Below are 14,965 nucleotides of genomic sequence, written 5' to 3'. Positions count from 1 at the left end.
AAAATATGTGTCAAGTTTGTAACATAATTCCCATACTAGTTTGACTTATGGAAATATTAAAACTATTAAACCACTATTACATATGTTTCATCTATATATGTACATATTTATAGCACCTATATTTCAAAACATCACATATCGCCCCTATATTGCACATATAATTTTACTATGAGTGAAGTATGTGTATATATATTTTTAATTTCATACGGGTAACCCTCCCCAGTCATAGTACTTTGCATGAGAGAATTATTAATTCTAATCAAGAAAAAAGAAGGTTAATAAATAGATGGAAATAATAGAGGGAAATTCATGTTATAGCAGCAACAAAGAAATAATAAAGGAATAGTACTACAGTAAAGGTAATAGTAATACACACACACAGAAACAGACACACACACACACACACACACACTTTCTAAACCGCTTATTCTTCTGGGTCACGGGGGCAGCTGGAGCCTATGCCAGCAGTCATTGGGCGGAAAGTAGGAAACACCTTGGACAGGTCGCCAGTCCATCACAGGGTGTAGTAGTAATAAATAAACAATTAAATAAAAGTAAGACGTCAGATTATTAATAGTAATAAAAGTAAGCGAAAATATAAGTGAAAATAACAATAAAAATAACAGTAAAATTAATTATAAACACTAAGATAAAAACAATAATTGTATACAAAGGGAAAGAAACCCTTAAACTACTGAACTGGCTATGTAACCGAGATAAATACATATTCAAATACAAGTAATGCGAATACAATAAAACAGAGGCAGGGCCATCAACAATGTCATCATAAGATTCTTTTCTCTACATATCAAGACACAAAGGATTAAAAATGAAAATATATTTAATCCTTAAGGTAAATGCATTTTTAGTCTGTACAGTAAAATCCACATTGAAAAACATTAATACATTCACTTTACTTGATGCATATGAGTCCATCATTACTGCATGACGGATATTACGACGAGAGCTGGGCAATGTGATGATATTTAATCATTATCGTAATAAACTGTCACAATATGCTTTTCTGAACATATCATGGTTATTGTCAGTGCTTAAAGAACACGGAATAAGTATGTTTTGTTATAAAGTAAGCATAATTACGTTTAATTAGATTTAGTGATTTATTCTGTTACTGTATAAATGATGTGAATCAAGTAAACTCAGTATATGAATTTCTCAGCAGGCCTATATACAAAACAGCAGCTGGACTCCAGTTTAGCTACAATGTTAAGAACCCAAAGTTAGAAAAGCCTTCAGAAACACCTCTGTTTTCTCTCTGATGGATTTAACAGCAACCTGTGCTGGTTTGACCCTCGTCTTCTTGGCGTCGCCCTGCATGCGTGAACGACGTGTGACCCCCCGCACAATAGCGTCCATAGACACGTGTACCAGCACCACTCACGCCACTCGCTCAAAGGCGCCCCGCTGTGGCGATACTGCGTTTGACACCATACAGCTCTAACCAGCAGACCGCACTGACCGGCACGAAAAGTTTTTTAGAGAGGTCATTCACAGAGAGACTGAAGGTGCTTTTCACTTTAGATGTGCTATGAAAGGCAATAAGCACTGGCTTATACATCAGTACAGAGCTGAAGTGAAAACTAAAGGCTGAAGATTTCAGATTTTATTAATATATTTATAGGAATTTCTATGCAATTTGGGAAGTATGAGGAATTTGTTTGGCTAACTCTCATTCAGGCAAATATAATAATAAGTACTAAGAAGTTTTTACTACACTAATATATAGACACTTATACACACACACACACACACACACACACACACATATATATATATATATACAGACACCCTAAAATGGACCAATAGAAATGCTCCAAAATGACTTACATGAATAATTCCAACTGTAAAATGAATAAACTGTCTTCACATTAACTTACTTCACATTAACACATTAACTGTCTTCACAAAAACTTGAAAGTTAAGATTTTTTTCCCCCTATCCTATAAAGTTTGGAGAAACAACTTTTTGGCTCTAACCTCCTGATGAGCTTGTAGACTGGTGTTGGTATAGATTTTTCCTGATCAATGTCTAGGAGCCAGAAAGTCCAGGACTGTGAAACACTGTATTAGTCCATCTGACCTGGCCCTAAGCAGACTGTAGGAGGTAACAGGTCAGCGTTGTTCAGACGTGTCCACTTCATTCCCCCTTTCGGCTCACACGTTGGGGAGAACAGCGCTTCTTTTCATGCAGGTTTCCAACAGAGTCTCGCTGTAGGACACACAGGCTGACAGCATGCGTGCTTTGTTGGAGAAGGGGAAGAAAACCCACGGGGAGTTAGTTAGGCTGTCCTCCATGCGCTAGTAAAACTTGCTCTTTAGTGAGAACTCAATTGTTCATTGTGCAAAATTAACAGCCATAGGCCTGGAGTGGGTTGGCCTGGGTGATTTATATTGTAGCCTGAAGCCTGGACAGGAGCAATCATTTACCAAGTAGAACATGTTAAAGTTCTTACTGGTCTTTAACATTGCTTTTATAGTCTGACATACAGAACATTATTGTATGTTACAGTAATATAAATGCTAATAGTGACACATTTAGGCCCACGTTGTATTCAGCAGTTATAAACACAGCTGATGTATAGACACTAGATTTCAACATCTGAAACAACATATAGGCTGACCACTTGTCAACCTTTGCACTGATACAGTTATGTAGCATGCTAAATTATGCATTTAGGCCTACACTATATCCAGCAGTTGATACCTGATGTATGGACACTTTCATTCATAATTATTTATCCATGTTTATTGCTAAAAGTGTTAGTGTTAGCCAACCTCACTACAAGGCCCACATTTTTAAAATGAGATTTTATTACACATTTCTTTATCAAAATGAATTCTTGCATACAAAAGACTATAATCAGGTGGGTGAGGTGTGGGATGATACTTAGAGCTCCCAAATGTTCAGAAATGACCCCCTTTTCTGTGATAAAGTGCTTTTTCCTGCCACAAGCAACTTGTCAGCAAAGTTCTAAGGACCAGTCCAGCAGGGGGCGCTGTGATCCCAATTGAAAAACGTGGTTCCAGTAATGATCAGCCTAATCTGTTTTATAAAAAATCACGTGGGGCTCTAACTGATGCGTTTCAAGTTGGGGATTGAAGACTATTGAATAAAGTCTTTGTTGTAAAGACCTTCAGGTTCTAAGAGCACAGATACATTTAAAACTGGTGGACTTACAGTGCTGGCCACCAAAAGTGGCTAATCAATAGTCTAATCCTACTACTTATTTCATGATTTTGGCAAAGGCAGGTCACAGTTTAGGTCTCATCATCTATAATAATCATGATTAGCATAATCTCTGTTGGAATGTTCTTAAAGTGGGCTAATTATCAACTATTAATGAGATTTGAGCTCATGAGGGATCAATAAGCCACTTGCAGAGTTTCCCCAGGGCACCTGCAGGGTGAGGGGTTCAACACTATCCACCCCCCCAAACCCCTCCCACCCCCAAAAACCGCCCACCTGCCCCCTTTCCACCCCAAATCCCTCCTACCCCAACCCCTCCCACCCCTGCCCTGCTATATGTAGGGACTAAAGTGAGCTCAATGGTTGTACTTCAGTCAGTCATTCCAGCGGCTTTGGATACAGGATACTCCCAAAAGACCCTTCTCTCTTCTTCAGACTAGTCTTTTTTTGGTTTATCTTCAACCTCCACAAAGGTCCTGAAGGTTCTAACTGCTCCTCCACTGAGATTTTAGCAGTCAAGGCAGACTGCAGTGGGGTTCAGGCTGCGCAGGAGAATAACGGGATCAAGCTTGTTTCCAAAATGCCTCGTTCATTCCTGGTCAAGAAGTATTTCACCAACAAGAAACCAAACTACAGCGAGCTGGAGAGCCAGAATGGTGAGTCTGAACTTCTTTCCACATCTGCAAGCTCATTGAAGCTGTTTTTCCTGGATGTGCATTGGCTTGCTTGTGGTTAAAAGCTATTTCTAAATCCATATCAGTGGAGTAATCTCTGCATAAAGTCTTTTGAAGTCCTTGAAATTGCAGTACACCAAAATCCAAATGGATTTGCATGATGAAAATTTGCATTGCTCAACCAGATCAGCAAGTAACTGTTCCTTTTTTTCATCTGTGACTTTTTATTAGCGGTCTAATTAGTGCTGCAGACATGTGAATTCTTGAGGGGAGTAACAAACATCCAAACCAAGCAGTTTTTGAGCTTCCCCCAGCGGAACCTCATTTCCACTTGTGGCTGTTCTAGGCTACAAATTACATCCTCATGAATCTAGTTTAGCACTTAGTGCTGCAGTCCTCTGGCAGTCTTGTGTCAATAAGTGGTGGAAATAAGTCCTATTACCCCATAGTTGGTGTGCAGCCAGAAGCACGCACAATAGCCAAGCTAATCTAATTCACGTTAGTCATGTCCAATTTTCCGTTTTAAAAAGGCAAGGTCAAATATGTCAATGGTATTGGAACTTTATGCCGAGGGCCCTGCAGCTATCATCCAAATCCCCCATGGCTTTGTGGGCAGATGCAATAATCAAATACAACTGTCCTGACTGGCTTTCTTTGTGGCAAATTGACCATTGGACTGTAATATGACACTCGAGCATCAAAACAACTTAACCATCTAAGTGGATTAGGCCTTAGTGAACAGCCACCTGACTCTTGCTTTCCTTCTTCCTCTCTCTCTCAATCTCTCTCTCTCTTTTTCTGTCTCAGACTGTCATGTTGGTGATGTTCAGTAGGTTCATGATGGATTTGAGATTGTGTTTTATGTTAAATCTAATAATACTGGGACAGTTAAGATGCAATAAATAAATAAATAAGTAAATGTAGTCATAGAGTTCATTTTTTTGTTATTTACTAGCTTTCTGTTAATAGCTTTTCTGCTATTATTATATGTATTGCATTCTTGTTGACCTGTGTAGTGTTGTTTTAACTGTATAACATTGCTGTTATAATATTATTATTATTATTATTACAATTAACAGCTCTCTTTCTCCACCTTTCTCCAGGCCCGCTCTCTGCCTTCATACCCGAGCGTTACCCTCTTGCTGAACTCCCCACCAAAGTCGACGGCTCTCTAGCGTCCGCTTACACACCAACTCTTGTGTGGACCACCGCCACCTTGCCCATTTCCTTCACTCCAGTGTCCCCCACCACACCTCCCTCCCCCATCCCCGGACCCCTGGACCTCAGCTCTCCATCCAGCTCTGGAGAAGAGGACGAAGGCCGCACTTCTGACCCCCCCAGCCCAGACCCTGCTGACCGCTTCCACTGTGCTCAGTGTGGGAAAACCTGCAGCAGCCCTGCGGCCCTGTCCCGCCACCAGCTGACCCACTGCAGCGCCGGAGTGGACGCTGGGCTAAACGCGGCCGAAAACACTGCTTCCAGAGCGGCCTTCCGCTGCAAACACTGCCCCAAAGAGTACAACAGCCTGGGGGCCCTGAAGATGCACATCCGCTCACACACGCTGCCCTGCGTTTGCACCACCTGCGGAAAGGCCTTCTCCAGACCCTGGCTGCTAAGAGGCCACATTCGCACACATACTGGTAAGCGACTCTGAAAGAGTGAATAAAATAGTAAAAAGTAAAGTGGTAGCAAATGGAAAGGTCTCTTGTCAAGTTTACAGCCACCAACTAGCAGTAAATAGCATTATAATTAGCATCTGTGCAATCTGTGGCAAGGCCTGGTTACACTGTTAAGTGACTCTAAAAGAACAGGAAAAACAAAGGTAGTAGCAAATTGAACGGTGTGTGAAGTTCTCTAATCAAATATGCATGCAATCAGCCACCAGCTAGCAGTAATTAGCATTAGAATTAGCCTCCACTGTGTTGTGTTTGTATAACCTGTGGCAAGGCCTTCTCCAGACACTGGTGCCCTGGTAAGTGGCTCTGATTTTGGGCAGAGAGACATTAAGGTGTCAAAACGTCAAAAGAAAGGTAGCAGCCATCAATTAGCAGTAATTAGCATAACAATTAGCATCAGCTCAAACATGCTGCTTTTCTTTTTACAACCTGTGGCAGACCATGGTTACATTTTCTCACACACTGGTGAGTGGCTCCAACTTTGGGAAGACTGATAGTAGGGTGTGAAATGGTCAAATGGAATCAGCAGTAATTAGCATTATTATTAGCATCGGCTAACGCATGCGGCCAAGCCTTTTGGCCACGTTTACCCCAAGCAATCAAGAGTACCTCTAACTTGTGGGCAGAGTGAACTAAAGTATAAAACACTGAAGAATGCTAGTACCCATCAGTTAGCGGGAATTAGCATTATGGGAAGGATTCCTGTTCACTGACAGCTAGTAGCTACTGATTGCCACATTTGCCACTTTGGTACCACTATTTTTTTTCACATAGGCAAAGGAGTAAAAAGAAATGGGGTAGCCACCATTTGGCAGTAATTAGCATTAGAATTAGCCTTGTAGAAATGGTTGATGGCTCCTTTAGTGGCTAGTCGCTACATTTGCCTTATTAGAGCAGAGCAATTTGGAAATTTGATAACCAGAGGCAATGCTAGTTAGTGGAATTGTTTATGTTAAACTGGAGAGATTGAACTGTGATGGCTGGAGTTAGATGTCTGCATCTTGATTGCTGTTGCTACAACTGCACAGGTCTTAGCTTGTATAGTTGATGACAGAAAACAGATCTGAGAACATTTAATCGTTTGGCAGACGCTCTTATCCAGAGTGGCTTAACCAGTGCAAACAGCTGTAGGCAAGGTGATAAAAAAGTACACAGAGAAACTGAAAAGCTTGATGATATCCTAGCTTGACCAAATGCATCTTAGAGCAAAGACAGCACGTTTTATCTTAACACCTTAACCCCTGTAGACCCATTAAAGTGAAATTCCTCACTCAAAACAATATATTTGTTAGCACTGTAGTTAATAAGTAATTCAAGTAGTTACCTGATAGTGTGTCTTGAAGGGAATCCCACCAATTTTGTAAAATTTCTGTATAATTCAACGGTTCAACAATCAAAACTAAGTCATCCAGAGAGCGCTGATGTGAAATGGTTCATTAATTTACCGTCAGAAACCACCAGTGAACATTTTGTATGCATATGTGAATGATTTTTATATGTTAATGTTATATTGATGGTAAAATAGTGTTAAATCTAAAGAAATATGTTTACCTGGGGGACTATTTTGCCTTGTAATGCCCTAAATGGATTTTAAAAATACGTTTTAGGCTAAAACTTTCTCAAAACTATTGTAAAACGATGTCTCAGGTATCAAGCAACATATCTACACCCATATCATGCAATAGTTTTCTGTGAGGGAGCTTCTAGAGGGAGCTTCAGGCGATAACATCTGTAGATTTTAAGAGGCTAACCAACTGTATTTCATTTTCTCTCTCCAGGTGAGCGTCCATTTTCCTGTCCTCACTGCAACCGGGCATTTGCTGACCGTTCGAACCTTAGAGCGCACCTGCAGACCCACTCCGAGGTGAAGAAGTATCAGTGTGGCACCTGCTCTCGCACCTTCAGCCGCATGTCCCTCCTGCACAAACACACGGTCTCCAGCTGCTGCCCGACCGCCTAGCCCACACACGTACATACGCTTCAAAGCCATTTACTGCCACCTCTCCACTGGCTGAGTGTGGGTAATGATCTCAGCCTAACCTGGTGCAAGGAGGCAATTTTAGGGGGCCAAGCAACTCAAGAACGAACTGAAGTTTTGTGGGCTTTTTTTTGAAGTTCAGTCTCAAAGTGCCTTACTTTTACCTTCCTAGCAGAGATATGATATATTTTGCCTTCTGCTGGTTTTCAGCCTGAACTTGCACTCTCACAAAGAGGCAGTGTGCGTCGTACGGACACTGAAGAATGTTTTCCTAACCCAGTTCGGTGCCTGCTGGGGTTTTTTCCTCCAGTTGCTCATTCCCAAGATGCCCATTGGTGCCGGCTGGTCCGGCCCTCACACGGGCAGCTGCTGGAGAGTGTGTGGGGGCGGGGGGTCGTCTCTCACCACACTTTGCAGCGATGTATTGAGACAGCTGCCTGAGCACCGGGCCTGAGGACAGATGCCTCAGCCACGGAAGCCTTTTCCACACTTCCAGTCTTGCACCAGCAAAGGCAATCTGATACTGGAACTGTCAGTTGGTGTCTAACTAGACTGTATGTGGAAAGAAAGTAATGCGTTGAATTTACTTGATTCGGAATGTGCAAATCATTTCTACATGAATAAAATATACTATGTCATGGCATTTACTGCCACATTTGATTTAGTCAAAGACAAAGTTATATCTATTTTATTCACATGGAAATGATGGAGGCGTTTAAATGCATGTTCAGAGTAAAGGCCTTTATACACCGAGCGTGATTTATATGGACACCATATATATATAATTGGTGATATCTTGCACACCAGAAATAGTTTCTTTCAAGCAACATATTTTTATTTTTCTGTTTCAACTTTTGCAGGCAACACAAACTCACTCCACCAATTGTCTCTGCTGTTGCTGGCAGCCAAAATGACAGGTTGGTTGTGTCCCAGCACTGATTAGTCGGCTTTATCACGGACGGTGTTAGCACCTCGAAAGGCAACTCAAACTGGGCTACGGACACCCAAGTTACATGTGGTTGTGGCACCTGAATGAAGGAGCTCTTCGCACTACTTTCACTTTTACGAAATGAAAAGTAGCACAAACAGTTTCACCATTTGTCTGTTTTGTAAGCAACACATTTTTCATTGGTTGGGTAACAAAATAGCAAAATTCCCAAGAAATCACGTCGTGTACCGTGATGTGAAAATCGAATATTCCTCATTTTCATGACGTTTATTAGCGTCACGTTTGCTGCATAGTGGCCCTAACAGCAGAGCCTCACCACTGATTGTTTTATTTCTAAATGTTTGTATTGTAGACGTATATTGCAGGCTGGTGAGTGTCTGAAACCTTTTTTAAAAACATAATAAAAAGCAATTTTGGCTTCATTTAGTCTGTGCACTAAAGTGCTCCAAAGCATACCACTGGAAAAAAATACTAGTGGTTTGCATTTACTTGACTGAAATGTATGAAACATACTACATCCTCTGAATTTTATCTCTCATCACATTTGTTTACATATTTTTGGCCTTAATTGTGTTGATGTTTGACATTTCAATCAAGCAAATTCAAAGTGTTGTAAAAGAGCAGTAGGGCTGATTTTTCTTCTCTGAAAAGGACACTACAGCACTGTGCTATAGGGCTCAAACCAAAGAGTGGCGCCACAACCTTTTCACTTTAAAGAAAAAAAAGAGAATTTTGCCTTAAAATGCTGCAAAACGGAGAAAGATTGTGGACAATATCCTGCAAGCCATAGTGACGTATGAACCTGAACCTGCCTGTGCATGAACCACATGTATTTATACAGTGACCTTCTCACAGAAACGCTATGCAATCACTTTTGTTTTGTTCTGTTTTTATTTTTTGGGTCCATTCTATATCTCCAGACTTTTGTACAGTCAACCAAAGTGTTTTTTCAATAAACTAATTTATGTTTGGATAAGAAAGAGCGTCTGTTCACTGTGTGGTATGAGTAAAGGCTGATGAAAGAGACTGACGGTGTTTGCTGTAAAGCTTTCTCAGCAGACGTGGCGCAGCGTGTGCGTGAGTAAAAGACGTGTCGAATGACGGATAGATGGAGCACCTGCACACACCTGTCATGCTCTCGGCTCCGGCTAACCTGAGCGCTAACATAGCAGTAATAACACAAGCCGGCAAACACTTGGACGAGCCGCAGATGGTCAGAGAGTGAGAAAGAAAGGGAGAGAGACACTGTACTGCACTGAAAAAGGGAAAATGGAATCGGGCCAGGGGGAGAGGGACAGGGAAAAAAGACTTGATCCAGAATCAAGAAAGTTCTCGTGTATGAGGGATTTGTCTTTGTGAATTTGGTGCTTATGTAGACAATACAAAGAGTAAGGTTCATAAGGCTACGTAAGCTTGTCATGACAACTGACACAAACCTACATAGACGGTTATAAAGGCTTGATCCAACAGACATTAATCTGTCTAAGGGCTGCTTTTGTCATCTCTGATGTCATACAATCGTATGGAAATTTTGGGTGCTCTGGTCAAATGACATGATTTGTTTTCTGAATGTAAATAAGTTACACATCCTCTACAGAGAACACACTTCTGCACATTTTAATACACAGTTACTGTTAATTAATATATTGGAAATCAACGATAAATAACTTGTACTTGGCTGTTTCGATTAGAATTATATGAAATTAAATAAATGAATAGGTGTCTCTGACTTTTGCACAGTACTATATGTATGGATCATTCTACCGCATTGGTTTAGAGTTAAAAACACATTTGGCACTTTTAACTGATCTTGGACTTCCTTGAAAATCCTTTTGCTTTGAGTGACCCTATATCTTTATTAGGTGAATTAATTTATTCCATTTTGTCACTTACAATACAATTACAACACTACCAAATGTTTCGGTAGAGACAATCTTAGCTAATTTTGTGCAGAACTCAAAAACACTAGCCAGTACATGACTAGCAAACACAGATTTGAACAGCTGGACAAACAAAAAATCATCATATGTTCATTAAAACACGAAAAGCGACAATTATTAATATTCCATGCTGATTTTTGGACTTTGGGGCACATTTACTTCAAAACAATGGGATTATTGTTTTGTATTATTGTTCACCATGTGGCCATGATGGACAGGGATGCAACCTCACTTCCTGGTCTAAAATGCTGGGGTGTGGTTAAAATAAGTCTCTGCCTACTGATTAAAACTCTTTGTTTGCTATGTTTCGGTAGTGACATAAAATGTGACACAGCAATTTCTGAATAAAGTTTTTTAATTTCAAAATTAAAAATAATGACAAATATAATTCATTAAATTAGACATTCAAAAAATGAAAATATTACTTTCGCAAGTGTAAATTTAGGGGTTAGGGTTTGGGACAGACACCTCCCAGAAGAAAGTAATGATTTTGTATATATTATACTATCTCTACTAATGACTTGGGTTTACAATGGCAATTAACTAAAACAAACACTGTCATATCACTGAACCAAACATTCAGTGAAGCATTTTGTGTTATTTATTTGTTTACTATTTATATTCTCTATTGCAGTTTCAAACCATGATTATTAGAGCTAGGCCTTCAATTCATGCCATAAATGTTAAAACTCGACCAAAACGTGTAGAAAAAAACCCACCCCTACGACAATACTAACTTCCTGCTAGCATTTCTATGGGATTCTTTGCTTTTATTTTATGATTTTATGTAATAATCTACTTAAAGCTTGTTACAGACATATTAGCTTATATTTTACCTTGTTTCAGTTTCACACTGACTTTTTCAGTAGTGAGCTCTAGTATACAGCTTTTTCCTGACTTCCAGAAGGCCTCTCATGAAATTGCCCCCATTGAAAATCAAAATCTGATTGGTTTGATTCCTTCATACAGAGCATTAGGACTTCTCTACAGCTCCTGAGGTCCTAATCAATAGGATACTTTGTTTAGTTATGTCTATCTAGATACCACAGAGAAAAATTGCTTATTGGGCAATTTTCCACTAAGTGATCTAGGAAGTTACCAGTTTTTTCCATTCAGAACTTAACAATGAAACAAAAGTAATATTGTAATACTAGAGTTTAAAGACAAATAGAATGCTTAAATAAAAATTAACTAAATATTACAAGCATGCATTTTAAGTTCCCAGAAATCAATGGGTTTTCTCTGAAGGCCTGGAAGTTCCATTCTGCTCTAATGTCAATTTACAAAAGCACCAATTTTGCCAAGAAAAACTCCTCGTACTTGCAAAACTACTTGCTGACTAAAGTGATTCTGAATTGATTCTAATTATAATGTCACAAAGCCTGGAATTACTATTCCATCTTCTTTTTCTGTGTAGTGCAGTTTCTCTCTCTCCCTTTACTCCGAATGTAGTCCTTCAGCCAAGGCATGTTTGGTGCTTCTTTAGTTTTAGCACTGGAGCAATGAGGCTAATGTAGCTAATGAATAATATAAGCCTATGCAACACCAATTAGCATCATGTAAACCGCAGGCCTAAACTCGCCTTAAACTGTGCTGAGTTGTTGAGAAATCTCTAACATGTTTGCTTATGAAGCTTCTAATTTTCTTTTCTAAGCATTTTCTTTCTCTCTTCCTTTCTTACACATTAAAAAAGAAAGAAGAGAATGCTAAAAAAAGAAAGAAAAGGACCAGCCAGCACCACACACACCAGTGCATCCAGCCTCACATGCACTGCTCCACGCTGGAGTCAGTTAAAGACGGGAAGCCCCAACAAACTGAGCCTCCATTCTGGCCTGAAGTCCAGGGGCTTTCCTCTCTCTCTCTCTCTCTCTCTCTCTCTTTCTCTCTCACCCTCTCTCTTTTTTTCTCTCTCTTTCTCTCTCACCCTCTCTCCCCCTCTCTTTTTTTTCTCTCTTTCTCTCTCTCTCTTTTTTCTCTCTCCTTCTCTCTCTCCTATATTCCTCTATCTCACTCTCTCTTTCTCTTTTGATCTCTCTTTCAGACTCTTTTCTTTCTTCTTTCTCTTTCTCTGTTCTCTCCTTTTTTCTCCTTCTCTCTCTCTCTCTCTCTCTCTCTCTTTGATCTCCCTTTCTCCTACTTCTTGCTCTCTTTCTCTCTCTTCTCTCTGCTGTTTCTCTCCCTCTCCCTTTCTCTGTTCTTTATTTCTTTATCTTCTTTCTCTCTTCTTTTTCTTCTCTCTCTTGCTCTCTCTCTTCTCTCTCTTATTCTCTTTCTTCTCTCTCTTGCTCTCGTTTTCTTCTCTTTCTTCTCTCTCTTGCTCTCGTTTTCTTCTCTTTCTTGCTCTCTTCTTCTTCTTCTTCTCTCTCTCTCTCTCTCTCTCTCTCTCTCTCTCTCTCTCTCTCTCTCTCGCTCTCTCTCTCCGCCCCCGCCCCTTTCCCCCTTCCCTCCAACCACATGTTGGATCTACAATGCCCTTGTGACCCGCTCACTGACGCCAGCCAGTCTTGCTGGAGTAACGATGCACTTCCTCCGCAGCTTCTGAGGCAGAGAGCCCTCTGTGTGTGTGTGTGTATGTGAGTGTTAGGAAAGACACTGAATAAACCGTCAAAAGTTTGGGAACATCTCGCCTTCTTTTGCAGTTTTCCACGTTTGATTTTCACTGTTACTTTTCAATTAAGTAATAAAACATCACTGTGAAGGTTTAGCAGCTCTGTGCTAATGCTTTTGTTAAAAGCACAGAAAGTCTTTCTGCCCAAATGTTTAAGTACTGACGAGGGGATAAAATTGGCTTTTGGTTTTATTCTCTAGGCTTGTAGTCTACTTTTGTTGAGGTCAGTTGTTTTTTTGCAGAGAAAAACAGCAAACATTTTTATTTAATTAGCAAATTGGCAAAGAAAACATGTTCAAACATTTTAAAGCCATTTAGGCTGGGCATTCCAAAACTTTGCATGGACACAGTATACCTGCACCACATATTGATTCACACTATATTGCCCAATATATAGTCATTTTTCTCTTTTCAGGAGACTCACTTTCAGGTTCTCAAAGAAATCTGCAGACACACCTCCAAAGTTCAGTCTTACAAGTTGGTTGATCATTTTCTGAAGTAATCAAACACATTCAGTGATGTTGAGGTCTGGACTTCTTTGTTTGATGTGTCTGTCTCCTTTTCTCAGTGAGGCGTCTTGACAGCTACACATCCTTTCAGACCCATAGAGCTGAGTTGTTCTCTCACAGTGGAAGGATGGACAGAAACACCTGTGGATGTTTTCAGATCTGAAGCAGCTTGATTTTCTCCTCTCTCTCAAAGACGAAAGCTTAAAGTGCTGTTTATGCGATGGGGGCAGCTTTGGTGTCTACCAGGTCTTCTAGGTGGTTGTTAGGAGTCCGTGTAGCTTGGATTATTTCATAGCTTGTCTCCCCAGAAATATCACCTGAAAAATGAGTAACTTAAAAATTAAATAAATGAAGGGCAGTCTCTGACTTTTGTACAGTACTTTACCTTTATACTGTATGATGTATACTACTATACTGTACTTGTGTGTACAACATTACTACTTAGTTGTTCTTTCAGTTATAAATGTAGAAACACAGCAAAAACAAGACCAGTTTCATTTTTAATATTGCAAAGTGACAAAGAAAATGGCCAGTGTGGGTGTTGGTAAGGTACGGGTTTTGAGAGTTTTCGGCCACTTGAGTTTGATGTGGTCGGCCTGTGCTGCAGACACTGACTCAGTCATGGCAGACACATTGCGGGGGGAGGGGAAGGGGGGTTTATCCCCTCCAGTCTGGGACTCATGTTCTGAGAGGGTGAAAAAATGTGCGTGGGTGGCTTGATGGATGACAAGGAATGATGTAAGGATGGCTCCTTGCACTGGAAGCGACATGGTTTACATGAACAGCCACTCTGGACTTAAAGGAAAAGCACTGCAAGAAATCAAACGTGCAGTTTTCCTCCTTAAATGTACTCAAGCAGCAAAGAGTTTGCTTTTTCAGCCTAACAAGCTCATAGCGAACGATTAGCATGGTGCTAACTGCATGCCTGAATCTTCACACTCTAAACTGTGTTGAGTTGTTCAGTATCTCCAATGGACTTGTTTATGTGCTTCTGATACTGTATGACTCACTGTTATTGATAAAAAAATATGGACAAATGTAAGTCTTCAGGATAGAGAAAGACCATTCAAACCATTAGGGTTAAAAACGGTTTTTGCTTCCCAATCTTTATGGTTACCACTACTTTCTTGTAGGACACCTTTAGATCCCATTAGGAAACAATCAAATGCATCTGGAATCAGTCCCAGAATGCCTGTTAAACCTTTAGAGTCCTTCACACTGTGATATCTGCCCATCAGGAAAAGCCAAAACACATTAAAAAACCACCAAAAACCAACACTTAATGGTTTCTGTCTTTTTTTTTCAGCCGGCATGTTTACGTCATACAGCATCAAGCAAGTCTGTTTGAGATTAATTAGCAACTCCATACAGGTTGACGCAGCTAGCACAAGCTAGATGTCGGCTAGAAACTTCCATTACTTAGC

General features: G+C 40.3%; 1 protein-coding gene across 1 annotated transcript; it reads left to right on the top strand.

Moving 5' to 3' along the window:
• The first annotated feature begins 3,544 nt into the window (after positions 1 to 3,544).
• Positions 3,545 to 9,436, top strand: snai1b (snail family zinc finger 1b). Its single transcript, XM_036592321.1, has 3 exons — positions 3,545 to 3,863; positions 4,985 to 5,521; positions 7,336 to 9,436. The coding sequence occupies exons 1-3, from the start codon at positions 3,788 to 3,790 to the stop codon at positions 7,515 to 7,517; spliced, it is 795 nt and encodes a 264-aa protein (XP_036448214.1). The 5' UTR covers positions 3,545 to 3,787; the 3' UTR covers positions 7,518 to 9,436.
• Positions 9,437 to 14,965: the final 5,529 nt, after the last annotated feature.

This window comes from Colossoma macropomum, unplaced genomic scaffold (genome assembly GCF_904425465.1).
Source record: "Colossoma macropomum unplaced genomic scaffold, Colossoma_macropomum, whole genome shotgun sequence".
Lineage (NCBI taxonomy): Eukaryota > Metazoa > Chordata > Actinopteri > Characiformes > Serrasalmidae > Colossoma > Colossoma macropomum.
Note: the sequence above shows the minus strand (reverse complement) of the source record. Positions and strands in the feature narration are given on the sequence as shown.